The sequence below is a fragment of the Nipponia nippon genome, unplaced genomic scaffold, assembly GCF_047370975.1.
Source record: "Nipponia nippon isolate SJK-2023a ecotype South Korea unplaced genomic scaffold, ASM4737097v1 scaffold_5, whole genome shotgun sequence".
Classification (NCBI taxonomy): domain Eukaryota; kingdom Metazoa; phylum Chordata; class Aves; order Pelecaniformes; family Threskiornithidae; genus Nipponia; species Nipponia nippon.
In genome coordinates, this window is record NW_028262369.1 from 14,433,804 (window position 1) to 14,454,728 (window position 20,925).

A 20,925-nucleotide genomic window follows, 5' to 3' on the forward strand; every position below is an offset into this window, starting at 1 on the left:
TTAAGAACTATGTCGTGTTAATAAATGAAATAATGAATAACTGTATTTCCTTTTTGCCTCTCCAGTGTTCCCAACTCTTGCCCGGCCAGTCCACGTGGTGCTGGATCCTCAGGATATCGTTTTGTTCACAACATTACCTCGGATCTGCAGCTGGCAGCAGAGTATGCCGCAAAAGCAGCATCAGAACAGCAGGCAGATGCATCTGGCGGGGACAGCCCAAAGGTTCAGAGAAACATTACTTACCCAGCAGTGCTCATTGGAAGGCTTATTAAGACATGGCAGTTTATTGCCAGTGCTGGATATAGTTAAAAAGGGTCTAATAATACCCTGGCCATGAGGGCACTATATACCGTATCCTCCAGGGTTTTGAGAGCATGCCTTCAAACTAGTGTCTTATTAGTGGTAGATGATGAATCTGCTTGCTTAGCTGCCCAAAGTGCATTCAAGTCATTCACTAAAATGGTTAAGCAAGAAGAACTTTTTTGCTTGTTTGATAAATCAAGAACCCATAAAGAAGAGGTGCATTAAAATTCAGAGTCTTGTTTACTCCTTTTAATTAATGGTATTTTGCAAAACATAGATGGAGAAAGGGAAAGGAGGGGAAGAAACCAGATCCTTGCCATGAGAAATCTGTAGTCTGACTTTAAAACAAACATGAAGGCCTGTCAAGCAAGCGTTAAATGAGTAGAGTAGCAAGTAAAATTTAGATTAAAAAATAACTTAGTTGTAATGATAAAAATTAATTTTGGTGAACTGATCTTCAGATCAAAGTTAAAGGTCTAGATCCAAAACCACCTGATTTGGGATTGGGTGGAGGAGCACAATACTAAATGGCTTTTTTGTACATTGAATTTTCCCTTGAGACAAGAAAGGCTGTTCTTGATGGAGTAATATGAAGAGCTGAGAATATGAGATCTGGCAAACAAATGAGAGTTCCTAGAATGAAAGAAATCCTACTGGAGAGGGGAAGGGACAGGATCAAGTTTCATATTGCTCTTGTTGCTGGGAGGAGAGCTGATAGCATACTTGCATGAAACCTTTCTAATAAAGTGTAGTTGTAGCTGGGCAGAATTGAAGGTTTTAGTTTCATGAACACTGAAAGCACTGATCATACCCTACACCCTCTAACTCTTTGCTTCCAATTGCTTATCCTGATCCTGTTCCTTGTGCTGGTGTAAGCATGTGTGGTAAATTCAGTGGGGAATGGAATCAGATTAAAGTTAGCTTTTTTTGTGTGTGTTTGTGGGGGGATGGAAGGAGATACTTTAATCTGGCTCAGTCCTATAGTCCTGTTGCACACAAATGCTTGTACTAAATTGGGAGGTGGTAGTATAAAAAAAGGAGTGAAAGGGAAGAGAGTGATGCTGTTATTAGTCGCCCCTGATGCTCTCTTAGCATCTGTGAAAATGTGCTTTTTTTAGTTTGGGTTGTTGGTACATTCTAGTGTAGGAATTCTTTGTTAGTGACTAAATTCTTGTTTGTTTGGTTTTTTTCTTAGGATGAGTCCAAGCCACCCTATTCTTATGCTCAGCTAATTGTGCAGGCTATATCTTCAGCACAGGACAGGCAATTAACACTAAGTGGGATCTATGCCCACATTACCAAGCATTATCCATATTACAGGACTGCTGACAAAGGCTGGCAGGTGAGTTCTTGACACTGACAAGCTTTTAAACTATTTTGACAGGGCTTATCTGCTTTGAAATGTATTTATTAAAGATTTGGGGCACTGGGAATAGAGCTGCTTTGACTATTCCCAGAGTGAATTTGTTTAACATAAGCTAACTGGTTTGTTTGTGGGTGATTAGTTTGTGGGTTTTTTTAAATACTTTCTAGGGCAATGTATTGTGTTACTATTGGGCTCTCTGGTTTCTGAAACCCTTTTAATGCTGTAGTCATGTGTCTTTCATTTTTGTTTGTTTTTTATTCTTCCATGTCCTTGCTATCAGTCATTCCTCTGCCCAGATACTTGCCTGAATATTGCTTAATCCTTGACTTTGTCTTTGTTTGGTATGATCTGTCTAAGCAAAAGATATCCAGCCTAAGACAGGTCTCAGTTTTTAATCATAATACCTTAAATCATCACAGATCTCTTATTTTCTCCATGTATCAACTGCATTGCCTAAATCACAGTTTGCAAGTTTTGAAGCTCAGAATGGGAACTTGGGGAACTTAAAGTCTGTGCCTTCCTTGTGGTATTAAAGGAAATCTGACCAGCCTTATAGGAGAGTTTGGATGTAGTTAACACATGCTAAATCAAGCTTAAATGTTTACTTGAGGGCTGCTTTCAAAGTTCCAGAAACCTCAGCTCCACCTTCTTTCAGACTTTTTCTTGGCATCGCACCTCTGAAATGGGTGTTGTCATTTGAATATAATACACTAATGCAGCTGGAAAGACTCTTGCAGCTGCTGATTTCATTGTGTTCAACTGGCAGGAGCAGTACTGCTTGGTGCACTTTGAGTACGGTTGGAATAAATACATTTCTGCCTCCGTGGCTTTTCCCTGCAGTTCTAATTAATTATGGAATTCACTTCCTGCCTTAACCTGCTCGGCAGAGTTGTGCTTTGCAAGCCAGTTGCTGCATCCTGCTTCAAAGAGAGCTGCATTTCAGTGGAGGGTGAAATTGCCTTTTCCCCTCCCTTACCAGTGGCATTGTAAGGCTTCACTTGTGAAGAGCTCATCTAAAACTGCTACAAAAGCTTGTTTTGTTTTGAAAGTGGAAGAGAAATGAGCTTGTGCACATCTGGGCTTACTGAGCCTTTTCCCTAGCCCAAAAGACAATGCTAAACCCAGTAAGAGGTGGGCTTTTGCAATGAAAAGGATAAATAGTGTTGTCAACATCTGGAGAGCTGTAAAGTGCTAGACTAGTGCCATATAGATAATGGATTCTCAGAGACAACAGTCTGAGGGCATGTTGGCTGGCTTGCATTATGATTACCATGAGACGCAGTGTCCTTTAGGGCATGCTGGGGCACCCCGGTGATCGTTTGGCAGGTAAAGCAGTTAGCACAGGCTCAGGCAATTTTTTCCGCTTGCCTAGAATAAAGCCTGTCTTTTGAGAGAGTTCTGATGTGGTTTACAGTGATTTCCCCCTGCCTCAGCAAAAGTTCTGCTTTCATTGCTTTCCACAGAAAAGTCACTGCGCTGCCTGGCTCCAGATACATTTAAGTGATGGTGTAGTACCAAGCAAACCCATTTTTCAGCATGGTTAGTAGAAACTCTGACACATTTCCCCAGGTTTTCTCTTGTAGTTCTCCTGTGACTTTGGAGCTGTGTGAGTTGAGTGACTTGTTTCTGTCCTCAACACTGATTCTGGCGGTGTGGATTTTATTTTTCCAAGCTGTACAGCGAAACCCATTAGTCTTTGTTATATGCTTCCTCATGGCAAAATAATCATCTCATTCTTCTACTTCCTGCAGAATTCCATTCGGCACAACCTCTCCTTGAACCGTTACTTTATTAAAGTCCCACGCTCCCAGGAGGAACCTGGAAAGGGCTCCTTTTGGCGAATTGACCCTGCCTCTGAAGCCAAACTAGTAGAGCAAGCATTTAGAAAACGAAGGCAAAGAGGAGTGTCCTGCTTCCGAACACCTTTTGGGCCGCTCTCCTCCAGGTAACTTCAACTTCCTCTAATCCCTGTGCCAAACTCATTACAAAGAAAATAAACAAAGACTTCTCCTGAAGTACAGTGAGCGAACTTTATTACCTATATTACTATAAACAGCAGTATAGTTAAATAGTCCTGAGGCATAATCTGAAAATTATTCTGATTTCTTAAGTGTTTACCAAAAAAAAAAATCCAGAACCAAACTACAAAAATGCATCAAATAACATATCTGTTTTCGCATCCTTTCAAAGACATTCAAAGCAGTTATCACTGGAGTAAGTGTTTTCAGATGCCAGTCTCTCATTTCAGGAAAGCTGTGTTTAGATGTGGATTAGATCATAGTGGGAATAGCTTTTGTGGTATTTAAAACTCTGCTATAGGGAAGATCGGGTTGATTACAGTCATCAGCAGTGAAGCAATGGGGGGTGTTCTGTGCAGCCGCTCCAGTCAGCGGTGTAACTGCAAAAGAGGAGCTGTGTGCAGTGACAGCTCTGCGCCCTGTAGCTGTGAGCTGTGACTTGCAATTCAACACTAGCTGGAGCAGTTTCATGTAACATTCCTCCCACACCTCGTTTCTTTTCTGTCTGTTAAAATGGGGGGAAACAGGAGGAGAGGCTTTCAGCTGATCAGCTTCTCTATCATTTGTCATTAAAGAAATGTTTAATTCCTCATGTGTTTGGTGGCCGTGTGGGACCAGAGGTGGGAACCAAGTGGTTGGGGAGGGAGGCAACGGGGAAAAGAGGGAGCATATGTGGGGCCAGACACTTGCATCTACATTGCCTCTTTCTTCCTCTTCCTCTCCCCATCAGTCTCAAACACTGACAAAAATCCTTTGAGAATGGCCTGAAATTATAAAACTAATCTGAACATGAGGCACTTCCAGCTTCTCTGTTTGCAGTGGGTCTTAAAATGAAGTGTTAAGCATACTCTGGAGGGTCCAGTTTCCTTCAGCAAGGAATAATATGACAGTATTTGGTGCTAGAGCAGGTACTGTGTACATTTCAGCTCTTCCCAGCAAGACTATAGTGGGTAGTGTGGAAGAAAGGCTGTCCTTCTGCTAGAGAATCCTATACTGGAGACAACTCTTGGTCTCTGCTGCTGTCTTGTCGTCAAAATGCATCTACACTTGCCAACACTACGTTCTGGTGTTTCAGGAGTGCTCCTGCCTCCCCTACTCACCCTGGCCTGCTGTCCCCTCACTCTAGTGGCCTACAGACTCCAGAGTGCCTGTCACGGGAGGGCTCACCCATTCCACATGATCATGACTTTGGGTCAAAGTTAGCCTCAGTTCCAGAGTATCGGTATTCACAGAGTGCACCTGGTGAGTAGCTCTTGTTTCACAGAGGGTGACTGTTCAGTTGCATCAAGTGCCATGCTGAGGACACTGCAGGAATGCTTCTGCCAGTGTGTTACAGGAGGATCTAGGTCTCTCTTTCCACTTCATTGTTAGAGACTGATTATGTGCATGCGACTTCAGGCCATTTTTTCGTACTAGTCTTTGGATGAGTGGGCAGGAGATAAAGGGATGTGTAGAAACATGTGAGCTAACCTTGAACTAGGTGCCTTTAAAGAACTGCTAGCAGCGTAGCCATGGTAGTGTGTAGATCACTCACACTAATTCACCAGCCTTCTGGATAAGATCAGCTTGGTTACGCAGAGCTCTGGTGCTGTGGCCAGGGCCTTGGTAATTTGTTAAGCCCTGGTAAGTATCTGCTTGTCAGCTGTGCTGTAACTGGCCTGATGTATAGGGTGAAGTTGGGAGGCAAAGCTCATTAAGTAAGCTTCATTTTTTGTTCTTATTGTAGGTTTTGTTCAGAAGTGTGCTCAGGTGGCAAGTAAGGTTTTTGTAAGTTAGGAAAGAGAAGATTGAAGGTGGTATTTCTGAAGCCTTATTTTTTGTTCCTTACCCCCACTCCTGCCAATGCTGAGGGACTGAGTATTGCAGATTAGAAGCACATAGGTGAAATGAGCGGAGGCCTTTTTGCCTCTCCTATTAATGTACGCTTCTCTCTTCTGTTTAGGATCTCCAGTCAGTGCCCAGCCAGTGATTATGGCTGTTCCTCCCCGACCATCTACTCTGGTGGCAAAACCAGTCGCGTACATGCCAGCGTCAATAGTGACTTCTCAACAGCCTTCATGTCATGCAATTCACGTAGTTCAACAAGCTCCCACTGTTACAATGGTCCGAGTTGTGACCTCCTCTGCAAACTCTGCAAATGGATACATCCTCACAAATCAGGGCACAGCAGGAGGAGCTCATGAAGCTGCAGGAGCAGTGTTGGACTTAGCTGGTGACCACCGAGGTAGCTTTTCACCTCCCTTACTACTCTGCTAATAAGTCTTGAGCAGGCTTGGCGGGGTGGGTGGTCAGATGCTGTTTCTCTCACTGGGTGCTTAGCCCTTAATAGAAGATGTTTCTCCAGGTAAAACTTAAACCAAGTAAGAGCTCATCCATTTGGTGTCTCCACCAGTGAGCAGGACAGCTGTGCTCCCTTGTCTCCTGTGGGGAATAAATGTAACAGACTTTGGAGGCTGAAGAAATGTGCAGTGCTTTAAATATTTATATTATCCCCAATGTCAATATTATGCTTGTGTATTAGCTGGATGTTATATGGAAATGTATGCTTTTTCTAGCTAAAAGAGATGGCCTGGGAAAGGCTGAAACTCTCTGCTTCAGGATGGCCTTGTAAATAAATGATTGAGCCCTTCTCTTCTGCAGGCCTGGATTCCTAGAAGAAAGCATGCACTTCTAGAAGTGCAGGCAGTGCCCCATTAAAGCAATCTTCAAAAACCAGTTACAGCAAAGGCCTCTTTTTTTTCCTAAGCTGGAAATTCCAGCCTTGGGGGATTTAATGAGTTAAATGTTCTCTTGATGTGATCTAGACAACACCTTGTCTGCTCACCATTTCAGAAGGGCTTAGTGCCACAAGATAGATGTGTGTTGTACCAGCAGCAAAGCTAGTTACTTTGATTGCTTTTATGTGGGCAATGGTTCTTCTCTAAGGGAAGGAAAAAAAATGACAAAGACCTTCCCTTACAGCAATAGCAGGACCACTGGCATTTTCAGTTCAGTGCTAGTTATCCTGCTTGAGTTTCACTCACATTCTCTAGAAATTCCTGTCTGGATCCCATACGTGTTCTTGAAGTGCTAACAGTTGTGGCTGCCTATCTGTCACCTGCTCCCTTCTTTCATTCACTAGTTCTTGCTGTCACTCGTTCTTTCCCTACTTGTCCCTCTCTTATTCCTACTGATATCCTTTTCTAGTCTCTACCTTCCTTTTTTTCCTGGTTGTTCCATTTTCTTTCCGAATCTCCCAGCTTTCCTTGCCTTTTCTGTCCCCCCTTTCCATGACCCTGCCTGCAGGTCTCAGCTCAATGCTTATGTCACATCTAACTCCACTCTTGTTGTATTCTAATGTTAAAAGGGAGAAGTCATCTTTTCCTGCAGGACTAATGAGTTTGTGCTTCCTGCCTGTCTTCTCTGCTTTGAGACCCGCAGAGCCCCTGGAAGAGAAGAGTGGCTCTCTTCTCCTGCATGCCCAGCAGGAGGCTGTCCTGTGTCTATTACATACCCACTGAATTGACCCCTTACTTGTCCTGGGAAGTGAGATAAGTGGTGGAGTGCTCTCAAACAGTTATCTCTATCCAGGAACTCAGCCCTCCTTTCCTTCTTTTCTTAATTTTTTTTTCCTCCCTCCTGGTTTCTTCCCATACTTCCATAGCTGGCAAAAGCTTGCAACTGTGGGAAGACCTCCTTGTAAATCAACCTATGTGCAGGCCTGACAGCAAGCTGCTGCAGACTTTGGGCCCCAGGCATTGTTTAAGATCTTAATGCCTTCTCTGTGTGGTATTGAGTCAGGCCAATTTGCCTGTAATTGCAAAGTAAGCTATGAGATTTGCAGTGACTGCTGTCCATATCACAGCTATAATGTGCCAGTAAGGGAGGAGATGCCTTTTTAGGACAAAGGGTCAAGTTTATAATCTTGACTGGGGGGGTGGGGAAGGCTGGGGGGCTTATGCTGTAAGAAAAATATTCTTAATATTGATAGAGTATATGTGCAATAGAGAATATTTTATTGCTTTCAAATATTCATCCCTGACCTTCTGATGTACTTCAAAATAAGCATTTCAGAGGGACTAATCTTCCCTGTTCTTGTGTCCCTGATTCCAGTGTTCTGCTAATGAGCAGGGTGAGTGAACCATTACCTTCTCAGAGCTGACTACACTGTATGAATCAGCCTACAGAAAGTGTGTGGGTGTGTGTTGTAGAGCCTGATCCTGCTGAAAGAGTTGTGGGCACTTCTCACAGTATTAGGCCTCTAGGAATACTCTCAGCTCCTTGGAGCCCAAATATGTTACTTTTGTGACTAAGCTGCCCCAGCCTGAGAAGAAATGTTTCTGTATCCACTCTGTAAACCTTGTAGGACACATCAAAGGCAAGTGACTTTGTGTTGCTGAGGTATTTTCACATTTGTAAGCCTGGGGTATGTATCACTGCTAAAATGTTAATGAGAATAAAGAGTGCTCCTAAACCAGGGCAGTAAATGATTGTTGTCTGTTCTACTCTTAAGCCGGCATGGATGAAAAGCCAACGATCGCATTTGCCACGATACCTACAGCCAGCCGTGTTATTCAGACAGTCGCCAGTCAAATGGCACAGGGTGTTCCAGGACAGACAGTCACGATCCTTCAGCAGGCAGCTCCAGTGACCATTGGACAGCATCAGCTCCCTGTGCGGGCCGTCACTCAGAATGGGAAACATGCCGTCCCCACCAACAGCATCACCGGCAGTGCTTATGGTAGGCTCTGTTTCCATTGCTTTCTGGTTTTTGATTGCTCTCTGAGCTTAGCAGTTAAGTTGTAAAGCTGTAAGGGTTTTTTCTTAGCTATGCAAGTTATTCCATGTGTCCAGTTCCAAAGGTTATCAATTCTTTGACTTCTGTGGCTGTAAATGTCAGTGGTAGATATCCTTCCGTCCACCTCTGTTTGCTCCCTTTCCCTAGTGGAAAAGTTTTGCTGTCTGAGTTAAAAGTTATTGCTTCTGAAAAGTCAAGTGTCTTTCCTTTGTCCTTGGCTATGTGTTTGTTACTACTTATATTCTCTACCTTTTGAGGGTTACGTGTTGAAAGTGTTAGTGATTCTTGTGTAGAGCCCGTTATCATTTATTTTCCTCTGACAAACAGCCTTTGCTTTCAACATGCCAAATAATAAAATTTCCATGGTGCTCTTTAGATCTTGTGAAATATGACTCCGTAGAGTATTAAGAAAATAACATGCTTTCCCATCTGAAGGTCTTAGAGCCTGAGAGAAATAAGATCTATTTCATCAGGTTAATGAATGTAGAAGTTTTTTACATACATGATGTGTTCTAGTCATTTGTCAAGTCTGATTTTTAAAATCCCATACAAGCTGTGTCTTGGCAGCCTCCTCTTATTGATTACTCAGCACCTCACGTTTTGTCCAGTTAAGGATGATGACTGGGGATGGTCATATCCAGGTTTCACACTCTCCTTTTCAATGAGATGCTAAGCACTTCTGCTGTCCCAGGCTGGTGCTTACAGGGAGTTTGAAACTAAGGGCACTGGTGGGATTTTGATGGCTTTCATGAAGTGATGTAGGAATGTTTCTACAGAATTTTCTGCCATGTCCATTCGTAGTATCACCTGACTTGCACTTGAATTGCAAGAATCTTATTGGAGCAATGAAAAAAATGATAGCAATAAGGCTTTTATGCAACTAAGATATCAAATAGATCAGATAGGTGGAGTTGCTACTGCCCAGCAGTAGTGTTTGTCTAATGTAGTATCAGACAGTTTTTTTTTATTTCACGTTTTTATGTTAAGATATTCTAATTTCACTAAAAATTTTCCAGCGCTTTAATTGAATTGGAAAGTATTCCAGTTGCATCTGAGATTTTTTGTAAGCGATAGTGAATTTTCTGGTTGACAAAACGGAGCCTGAGTCTCTTTACTCTTGTCTGTACGAAGTTTACTTCTCTTCAACTGCATGGTTTAGGTTCTCTGAGTCACTGAACTGTAATTGGTGACTGCCCTCATCCTTGCCCTGTTTTTTTCCTTCATCCTCTTGATAGTCTACAGCCTCCTTCCCATGCTTTGGTAGAAGTCGCTGGCCTTTGAGGGCCTTTGTTCTGTTTGCTTTGTTTATTTATCCTAGGGCTCCTTTTTTGATGCGCTTAGCAGTGAACACACCACTAATGTTCTGTCATTCCATCCTGCAAGTCAGTCTGGAGGGCAGAGGATGTGCTGTCTCCTGAGTCCCCTTTGGCTGCCTCTCCGATTGATGCAGAGTCCAAAAACTGCATGTGTTTTGTTTTCTAAGCGGTGTTGTGTGCCAAAGCCAGTGTGTAAGCACATTCTCTGTCTGGAACTAGGAATTGTAGACATTTTTACGGAGGGTTGCTACTTAAATCATCTTTTGTTCTCACCACTTTTTTTAATGGGAGGGTGAGATCTTTGGTCAGTACTGGAATACAAGATTGGAAGCCAGAAATTCCTACGTTCTGATCCCAGTTCTGATGGGAACACATTTGGTTGTCTGGGGTAAGCTCTTTTCTGCCCCTTTTACAAGTGAGATATCAGTACACTCAATATTTGGATTCCGGTCTAGTTTCCCAACAGACTGGCTGTTCTCACTGTGCAAGCAGGGCTAAAGAGCCCTCTAAATTGAAGACACAGCACACAGATGTTGTAGCTTGCAAGAAGTTCTGATTGTAGGTGGCCAGAGAACTATCTCTCAAAGAGGAGGTGTGCTGTAATTTTAACAGGGGATTGATCCTCCCTTTCTGGAGATGAATGCTTAGCTGGCAATGCCTTGTTTGACAACAGACAGGAAGAAGTTCTCCTATGAAAGGGGTTATACCAGTTTTGTTAACTTGCACAAAGCTGAGATTGTGGAGGGAGAGGGAGAGACAAGGCTAACAAGCCTTTCAAAATGGACTTGAAAACAATGCTTGAATACATGCCAGCTGCTGCATTTGACTGTAGTGTTTTGGTTTTTTTGCTTTCTGGAATAGCAAACACTTGTGCTATTAATCACATTAATTATCTTCCTTTCTCTTGTCCTACTTCCCAGCTCTTACAAATCCATTGCAGCTTCTTGCAGCCCAGGCCAGCTCATCCACTCCTGTTGTAGTCAGCCGGGTATGTGAGACAGGGACCGAAGAGACAGCAGCAGCCTCTTCCAGTGAACCTGAAGTCAAAAGACCCCGGATAGAAGAGTCCAGTGGAGCAGTCCCAGCCCAAACTGGAGTCATCACATCTACAGTGCCACAAGGACAGGCAACCAGTGAATGAAGAACCGGTGGGAGGAGCTGGAGTGATGTGGGGTGGGCATGGGATGACAGCAGCCCCTAAAGCAGCTTTCAAAGAAAACAAACCACAACTGTAACAGCTCAAAACATAGTGGATAAAGAGCTCTTTTTAAAGTCATATTTTTAAATGGGAGGCCAACATCTGTTAGAATCACAAGGTGCCAAAAAGAATGGAAAACCCCTCCCAAGAACCCATACCTGGAACTCTGTTCTGTCTTTACCTATGGGATATTTTTTCCTTTTTTTAAAAAAAAAATGATTCAAAAAAATACAGACAACTGATTGTATGACTGCTGGGATATTTTTAACTGTCTCCTCCCCTTTTGGCTCCAAGGGGATGGGATTAACAGTGCAGCACCTAAAGGAATGTAACACAAATACAATCTGCTCCCTGGAAAGAAAACTCCTCATTTTCTATGCCTTAATACTGTGTTTCTCAGAGCTTTGAACCATAGGACCATTTTGAAAAGGCCACCTAAGGCAATCAGATGTTGAAAGATGGGTGCAGTATCTCACAACAGCAGCATTAAAGAAATGTGGTACCAAGCTTAAAGAAAAAGGCAAATGATTTTGGTTTTTTTAAACAGAAAAATCCTGAATATGAACAAATGTTATTTATGTGGGGATTCAGGAGGAGGAGTTACAGGGCTCAACCACCTGGATTTCCAGATGCAATTTCTCTCCATTCCCTCTGAGGGAGAATAAGATGACAGAGGAACTGTATTAATTTGGTTCCTGTAAAGATATTAAAAACAAAGGCTTTTGTACTTTCAATGATTTCTTACAATTATTCATCACTTGCTCTGGACAACAGCCAAAGGATCACATGGGGAAGGGTGTCTCCAAAAGGTTCTGTGTGCATTTGATTGATCACATCCTGTGCTGGAGCACTAGGTTTTGTTCAAAGTAGGACTGTAGGTGAAGACATTGCTGCTGTCTCTGTGAACTTGAGAAAATACTGGTTGGTCTTCTGCACTAAACCAGTCCACCTTCACCTCCTGTTGGTAGTATGGTTCCTCAACTAGATGGATGATGGTCAGGAGGCCAGGGCTGTGCAGGAGTCTGTCACTGACCCTCTGCCATGGCTAAAAGCAAAGCTCCTTTGTTATTCTGAGAGGGAAGTTGAGAGCTGGGGTGAGAGGCAGCAAAGTTTGTACAGTGTTTAATACAAATCCTGTAACTGTGTAGAGACCAAGGCAAAAGAGGCCTTTTATTTTCCATGTGGCAAAAGACACCGGAGGCCTTAAACAGGTTTTCCAAAAGGAATTTGGAGGTTTCCTTTCATTGCCTGCTCCCTCTCCCATCTCTCCTCCCTTAAGGACCATTTGAGCTGGCCAGTAGGAGGAGGCTTTTACTCAAACTATTCCAGACTCTTCATGTAGGACAAGCACGTCTTACGAGCGTAGCAGATTTGAGTCACTTCAGCCATGTGGAAGAGTGGGTGTGTGTGATGCTGTGTGACTGGCAAAGAAATCAACCTCTGCATGACCTCCAGCTAACCCCTTTGGTTTTACACCTGTTTGTGATCCCCTTGGCTAATGTGTCTTCTGGCAGCACAGCAGAGATCTTTTAATTTAGAAAATGTAATGGTAATGGCAAAAAAAAAATACTTTGCTAATGGCAAAAGCGACTTAAGAGGGATGGGATATGCCTTTGTTAGGTTATCCCCCTATCTGTACTGATTTATTGTCAGGTTGCTGTCTTGTACAGTCTGACAATGCTATTGCAGAGCCGAGAGGCAAGCCCACTGCATAAACGTGTTGCAAAAAGATTTCCTCAGTGTGCAGTAAATGATACTGTCAGTATGTCCGTGGGGCTTAGGGGGTAAGGCACAACCACTGAAAGTCTGCTGGAATTTGGGGAGGGGGAGGAAATCTGCAAGGTAACAGCTGGCATCACTTGTTCCCTTCTAGGTTTCCTTTCTCTTTGCCAAATCCTATTCAATAGCCAAGTCTCACTGCTTGAATAAAACCCAGTCGTGTTTTATTGTCAAGCCAATTGTTTTGTGAGAAATATTTCTGAAAGAATGAAAGAATTTCTTGGTCTCGTGATTTGCGGTTACTTTCTGCAGTTAGAGGCAAACAAAATATTCAGGACAGTTCATTTATCTACAGCTAGGCTTTCATAATTCAGGTGTGTGCCTTTAGTGCCAAGTTATTACATTGGATTTTAATACTTTTGAAAGGATTTTGTGAGGGAGGGTTGTTACAGACCACAAAGTAATTGAAGCAGGCCAGCCTCCAGGTGTCACTTTTCCTTTTAGGAAGGCTAGGCGTGGCATAGCAGAAAACACATGGATTAGCTCTGTCTTCTATAGCCTTTTCAAAGTCAGAATTCAATAAAACGGACTTCAAGGAAGAATGCACAAATGAGAGTGCAGTATAGTTTATCTGTGATTAATCATTATTGCTGGTGTATATACAGACATGCCTCTGAAACAGCCCTGAGGCCAGGGAGCTTTCCTGAAGCAGAGGAGTCTTTGGGTTTCCAGTACGTTGGGTGAGTCAGCGCAAGATGAGCAACTAACAGAATACTGTTCAGGATGTGAAGCTGCCAAAGGTTTTGTGGGTTTTTCTTTACTGCTGCTTTTCTCTTGGAAAGTCTAAATAATTAGGCCCTAAACTTCTGTAAACTAGTCCAGCACCATAGAAATGCATCGTCTGAATCACGGTGTTCTCATACACCAGCTGCTGCTTTATAGGTACCTCTTGAAAGTCTGTCCTCAGGTTGCATGTATAGATTTGCCTCCTCAGTATTTAGAACAGAATAACACTTTCTCACGCTTCCTTTTGTGGCTCATGATGCCTGCTGGTTAAAATGCGAGTTGAGGATAAGCAAATATCTTTGATCTGTTCGCCCATTCTGCTTGAGGTGTTTGGAACTTGTCAGTTCATCCTGTCAGGGGACTTCTGCTTTATCAGTCTGCTGCATACCCCTGCTACTGTGGGAAGCAGCCATGCCACTTGAAAATTCTTTTTTCCTGTAGGTTTGCCTGTACATTGCCTATATCATTGCCTGATTCTAGGTAAAATAGCAGTTCTTCCTAAATCCTGTTGAGAGCTGTGGAAAAATGTGGTCCTCATCTGGAACATGTGACATGTTTCAGGCTTCCAGAGTAACTCTTTCAACACACTGCTCAGTCTGGAAGACAGCACCACTCTTTTTACATATCAGTCCTGATTCCCCAGACTTTTTCAGCACTGCAGAGGAGTGAAAATTAATGTGATAGTAGAATTAAGTCTTCAACTAGAAAGAAAATACTACCTTAATGGTTATATGCAGTACTCAGATTATTTTTAAATTGATTGCCTATCTTGTTTTTATTGTCTAAAAAGTTGCATCTCATGTCCTCAATTATATTAACTGAAGGAGGTCTGAGGGGGAGAGGAGTAAGAGGCTTCACTGCATCTTCTGCTGTCTGTATAATGAAGGTCAAGGCATGTTGAATACTTAACCTGCTATAACTTAAACCTGGGAAAACTTTAAAACTGAGTTCTTAACGTGTGAATTCACTTTTCACCATTCCCTATTGATTTGTGGTTTTTTTTTTCATTTTAGGCAATGACGAAGACTAATTTTACTCTGATTGTGGTCAGTTTATAGCAACTTTTGTTGCCTCAGTTTGCAAAAGCTGAATGCAGTTGTTCTTGGTTTTATTCCACTGGAATTCCTTAGCTATTGTTTTGTCTTGACCTTGGCTCTTGTGATACAGGAAGCTTTTTACAGTGAGATCTATTTAATCTGATTTAGTGATAACACAACACAGTACTGAGCACAGAATTGAAGTTCATGATTAGCTCATATATTCTTTTCAACTCCTTTTTCTTCCCATATTCTTCCCTCCCCCATACCATTAACTCTGTCCCCTGTAGCATATCCTCTCATTTTTATCCACTGACAGGAGCAGCACCTTGCATTAAGCTCTTCCCAAGGACTCAAAGATGAAAATACCTGTGGGATGCATGGGGCTCCAGAGCGCAGGTTGAGAAAGGTCTATTTGGTCACCCTGTATTTAATTTTCATGCTGTGTTTTAGATGTGTTACTGTTGGGCACAGCTTGTTCAGGAGTGTGTTTTCAGAGCCATGTTAAAGCTTTGTAAGAGGAAAGAAACAGTTAAACAATAGCTGAAGCCTTTACAGTGCTTCTGCAATCAATGTCATGGTCTGGCTTCAGGTTTTGGGTGGAGCAAACTTGGTTTTGCACGTTTTAGACATCTGTCTTGTGTACTGACTTAGAACTGTCATTCACCATTAACTTCCACATATTTTCCCCCTTTTTCAGGGAAATGCGAGCAGTAAAATAAAACTTGAAGCACAGAAACCTAGGGACCTATATCTAGGCAAGTGAGAACATCTGCCCTGAGCCTTCATACAGTGTGGTGTTTTCGCTGACCGCTGGGGATGTTAAATTGATGTTAGAGCTTTTCATCTGTGTTAGCAAGGGAGCTTCCCAGTGAGATATTTGCTATCACTCTGTGTACTAGCATGTAAATGAATGTCAAAATGTAGGGTGAAAGGAGAAACACTTCCCTGCCATACCTAGGTTTGGGGATCTTGGGTGACAAGGATTTAATTTAGCAATAGTTCTGTACCTTTCCATAGAGGATCAAAAGCTATTTCTTCAAGGTTATTGCATCTAAGGATTAAATTTCAACTGGTTGGTTGATCCATCTTTGTTTCTGAGGTTTAAACTATGACTTAAAAATTACAGTTTAGCACTGTGATAAACAGATCACGTGAAACTGCAGTATTAAGGAAGATCAAATCTCTGTTTGTTGTCTCTGCCATTGGCCAGTTGTAGCTGTGTAGAAATATAGAATAACTTGGGTTGGAAGAAACCTTTGGAGGTCTCTGCTATAACCTCCTGCTGAGAGCAGGTGCAGCTAGATCATGCTGCTGTGGCCTTGTCCAGCTGAGGTTTGAATGTCTCTGGAGATAAGCGGTTCCCTGACTTTGGTTCCTGTTCCACTTTGACCACCCATGAGGTGAAAACTTTCTCGGCTATCTATGAAGAATTTCCCATGCAGCTGCATGTGCTTGTTGCCTCTTGTCCTATCGCATCTCACCTCCGAGAAGAGCCTAGCTCTGTCTTCTCTGCACCTTCCAAATAGGTGAAGACACCAGTAAGATTTTCCCCATTCGCTTCCTTTTTTTAAGGCTGAACCAAACTGGTTGTCTTAGTCTCTTGTGTGCATCACTGTGCTCAAGCCCCCAGGGCATCAGGTGAAATTGCTGCAGAAGGTCCCTGTCTGGCTTGTGCTGGGGAGCCCAAAATTGAACACAACGTACTCCAAGTACAGTCTGACAAGTGGTGGATGGAGTGGAAGAAAAATCACTTTCCTTGGCCTGCTAGCTACACTTTTGCAAGTACAGCCCATACCTGTTTGGTCTCTTGTTTCTTATGCTTACACTTGTCTTGCAGCAAGAGTCGCAAAGTGAACTGGAAATACTCTGGATTGCATTTGTACATACGCAACCATCTCGTCCCTCTCTTCCAAGGAAGAGTGCCAGCTTGGGTCTTGGAGCTTTTTGAACAAGAGGCAGTGCTGAAGGATCCTGATGACTTTTAAAAATACCTGTGCTTTACCTTATCAAATGATAGTTTCAATCCAATGTGGAACTTGCCTTGAGTTTCTACCCTGATGCAAAATCTTTCAGGTTTTTTAGTCCTGCTGCTAATAAGCTGGACTAGGGCATTAAGAGTGAACCCCTTCAGGAGCATGACTAGCTTCATAATTTTGCCCTTGCTGCTCACTGAGCTTTTGAGTTGGCAAATGCCATCCTGCAGCAAATGATCTGTCTTCCCTTGCCAGCTGGTCTCTCGGGCAGCTCCTGTTTCTGTTCCCCATCACAGTTTTTTCCCCCTCTATTTGTAGCTGTTTCTGTCAACTCCAGTCCTTTAATCCAACCCCTAATTTAATGCTGTTGCTTGAAGGTCTGCATCTGGTAAGAATCTGTGTGTTAGGTTGCAGTTATACAACAGATTGTTCAGTCATGTAACTTTTTGTTTCTTTCTGGGTGAAAAATTATGCAAAAGCTGCTACTACTATAGCATACACTACTGTTGTAAAGTGTAGCTTACGATGGAGCCAGCTGTGCTGCAGAAAACAGTTACACTACAAGGTCATCTGGATTGCTAGAACTGATAGGAGTGGGAAGTGCTGCCTTCTTGCATTTTAATCTGGACCTGATCAAAACGTAGCTGTGACTTTGTGCTGGAGCACCTCTTTCTCTGTGGCTGCCTAGTGGCTATTTGGCTATGACTAGTTAGGTCAGCATCTCCGTCTGCTAGGTGGGTTACTTGCAGGGTGGCACATGTGTCTGCACACGGCTGTGGATATATGCATATATAATAATCAGTGGAAAAATACCTAGCTGCGATGGTGGGCTTTCTCTGTTAGGTTGTCTTTCACAGGGTGGTAATACAGCAGTGAGCATTTTACTTTAGCCTGAGCAAGACATTTTGAGAAATACTTGCTTTTCTTGGAGCACTATATTTAAATTCCAAATTTTTAATCAACTTTTAACCTTTGTATTTATATGTTCAGAAAACTCTTTTGATACCTTTTCAATTTACCAACACTGAATTAAAACCCTTCAGAATGTATGGCTGGTCCTTTCCTTACATGTCACTTTAAGTTTCAGAGCCTGAGGGTAGTTGTGCCAAGTCTACCCCTTCGCTCTCAAGGTCAAAGAAACCATTGACAATTCATGGGTGGCAGCTAAGGAAGAAACCCTCTAAATATTTTTTTTTTCAGAGAATATTAAATTTGATCTGTGTAAACATAAAATTTATATTTATTAATGTGTGTGTGAGTGTGTATGTAAATATAGATATATAAATGGTCCATGACTATTTCTTTCTCTTAAATGGTACTTTACACAGGCTTTTATACAGTATGTTGGTAAATTCCCACACCAGGCACTGATTCTAAAAGAACGACATACCTATATTTGTAATGAATGTGGGCAGCCAGTAGAAGCAGCTTTACTTCAATGATTGCTTTCATTCCTCTTGCAGAGCAGAAGAGGCGACTTGGTACTTGCATCTTCCGTGTGTAGGAGCCCGGCTTCTGGCTTTGTCATGCTTTCAGCAACCCCAGTCTGTGCTGCTTTTCTGGCAAGAAAATCCCCCAAAATGGCACTAATGAAAGCTGGAATCCTTTCTCGCCTCAAATTACCTCTAGATATGATATCAGGGAGTTCTTTACAGATTCTGCTCTGTAAGTAATGGGATCTTATTTCTAACAGAGGAAATTATTGGAGGGTCCATGAGGATGCTGTAAGGTTGAGGAATTCCTGTCTGTCAGTCAGGTGGTGAAGCTAACACTGGGGCACTATGAAATAGTTTCTTTTCCTCTGTGGTGAGATTATTCTCCTTTTATGATGCTTCTGTCTCTTCATGGGGCATGAGGTGTGTATATCCCCTGAAAAACAAATGCCTAAGTGTTTTTCTAATCTTCCCGTTCACAGGGAGTAAATTTTACCTAACTGGCCAAATTTCAGTCGTAGTTCAACTCCACAAGGATCACTAAATTCACAGAACTATGTATTTTGACCCACTTGGGCCTTTTGAGAATTAATCTTAAAAGCAGGTGATACTTGGCTTCCTAATCATAATTGTTCTTCTAGAAGTAGGAATTGCTTTCTCTAAGGACCTGAGTGAATGCTTCACCGCGGTTCCTGCTTACTGTCAGGTGGTCGGGCTTTGATACTTAAGGGAGGACAGGATTGGTGGCAAGAAGAGTAACCAGAATAGGAACGGTGAAAGGAAACAGCTTTCCTCCTCGGCAGACAACAGCCCTTGTGAAAACCAGACTTCCCTTAGCATTTGGTTACTGCTGTGTGTCTGCCGCTGAGTTAAGCAACACACCCAGTATCCCAGACCCTGGCACCTTTGCCATGATCCAGACCTTTCGGTCCTGCTTCTGCCCCACCTCAGTTTCACTTAAAGCAGTCCAAAACAGAGCCTTTCTTAAAGCTAAGGGCAATGTTGAGGAGAAATGTCTGTTAGCTGAAGAAAAATGAGATTTAAATGGAGCAGAAAAAGTGAGGTTTCCTTCTGTTTCACTGCCTTGCTGCTAAAAGTCTGGTGCAGAGCATCTGAATGTTCTGCTGATTTATATGCCGCTCTTCGGAGGTGGACAGGCTGCTAAGTAGGCAAGTTGGCTCTCTAGCAAATTAATTACTGTAAACTTAAACTTGCTTTATCTCTCTTTTTTTCTCCCCCAAATGGGCTTGAAGTAGAGGGAACCAGAATATTGTTTGTATTGTTTAAGATCTTTTTTGCTTTAATGGAAAAGAAAACTGAGAATGTTTAAAAAAAAAACTTATTCAAATATACCGATATGGAAAATGGAATGGCTTTAAAATACAAAAATCTTACAAGACTGGATATTGTCTTGGGTTCTGGACGTGCTATTTGTACTGCAATGAGACTGGCCTTATCCAGCCTGCCAGCTAACCTCTGCGTAGCCAAAAAGAGCGTTTAAGAGTCTGTAGCTATCCAAAGGACTGTTATCCAAAGGACTGTTAAAAGCTATTTGGGGATAAAGCAAAAGATGTATGTGAGCAACGGATAGTAAAGCTGGAAAGTCAAATCCAACTCTGAATATTTGCTTTAAAAAAAAAAAAAAATCTGAATCTCCCCCTGTTCTGCAGATACTCATTCCCAGTGAGTCCTTAAGGGAAGGCTGCAGTGAGATGAGGACCTGAAATACCTCGATGGCTTGACCGAGGTGTTTTGCTACAGAGATCTGGGGGAGCCTTACCCCTTTCACCTAGATTTGGCACTTAATTTAAAGGTGGAGATGGATGGGGGAACTAAAGCCATGCTTGCATTTCAGTTCCTGGTGTTGCCTGTACAAGACACCTCCAGCCAGGTGTTTTGGTTTTTGTGGGGTTTTTTTACAGCTGATACCAGAAGTATTTTTTGTGACTTGTTTTTGTTATCAGTGCTTTTTAAAAAGCAGGTGTGTATCCCAAGGGGGAAAGCCCATCTGGGGCAATGGATGTGAAGTTCATCATCTTTATCTGGCCATGGTGCAGCACTGCTCCTGTGAGATGCTTAACTGCACAGGCAGACTGTGGCTCCCACGAGGGGTGGGAGAGTGTCCTGGTCGTGCTGAGGAGGCTGCTGCTCACCAGAGGAGATGGCAAATACGAGCATCCGAGGAGCAGGACCTGCTTTTCCACATCAAATGGGATACAGTGGTTTTGTTTTTTAATATGGAGCCATACTTTTTTTTAAGTAATTTGAGATCTGAATGTGATTTCTAATGTATCAAGAACGTTAATATTTTAAAGCTATAACAAAGTTTTAAATTTCTACTATTTTTTTCGTTTATTTTAACTGTTCTGTTCTGTTACCTTAATTTGATGTATGTGGTTGGGGAATGTTGCTTCTCCTCTTAGCATTTGTTTCTATAACCAGAAATAAAATTATATATGAAAGAGAAAATGCCCTGAAATTGCTTGCTGCTTTTGAGTGACAGACTTGCATCATTCCAGTGTAGTATTGCAGGGGGGTTAAGATTCCTGCAGCAGTTTGTGTTGTACAGTCTACCCCTTCGCACAATGTGAGGGGACAGAGTGTTTTAGTATTTTTTTCCCTTTTATTATTTTCATTAAATGCTGTAGGAGGGAAGTATATGTCTGGACACCTTGCACTGTTTGGGAGTTCAGATATCCTGCTTGTGATCCCCTGTCGGTTATTTGGGAAGCTGTTAACTCTCAGCGGAGTGAACATATGTACGTGTGTGTGTGTTTGAGATCCGTAATGCTTCCCCTGAGGATTATAAACTATTCCTCCAGCTCTAGCTTTCATTTTGTCATGAAGGGAAACATTGTTATAATTTCGGTGTATTTCCCTGTAATTTATAATAATGGTTTCATTTAAGTGGATGAGGTCAGAAAATAGTTCTTTATCCACCTACCTTATAGTTAGGTTTTTCTTCCCTTGTCCTCCTAACAGAGCTACAATTTAAG

General features: G+C 42.4%; 1 protein-coding gene across 1 annotated transcript in view; it reads left to right on the forward strand.

Annotated features, from left to right (window-relative positions):
• FOXK1 (forkhead box K1) overlaps window positions 1–20,458 on the forward strand; it is a 57,419-nt gene extending 36,961 nt beyond the window's left edge. Inside the window, exons 3-9 of the mRNA XM_087732858.1 lie at window positions 66–222; window positions 1,499–1,645; window positions 3,421–3,614; window positions 4,763–4,929; window positions 5,630–5,911; window positions 8,180–8,407; window positions 10,701–20,458. Of these exons, the coding sequence (XP_087588984.1) occupies window positions 66–222; window positions 1,499–1,645; window positions 3,421–3,614; window positions 4,763–4,929; window positions 5,630–5,911; window positions 8,180–8,407; window positions 10,701–10,921 (1,396 nt within the window). The 3' untranslated portion in view covers window positions 10,922–20,458. The remainder of the gene's footprint in view (window positions 1–65; window positions 223–1,498; window positions 1,646–3,420; window positions 3,615–4,762; window positions 4,930–5,629; window positions 5,912–8,179; window positions 8,408–10,700) is intronic.
• Window positions 20,459–20,925: the final 467 nt, after the last annotated feature.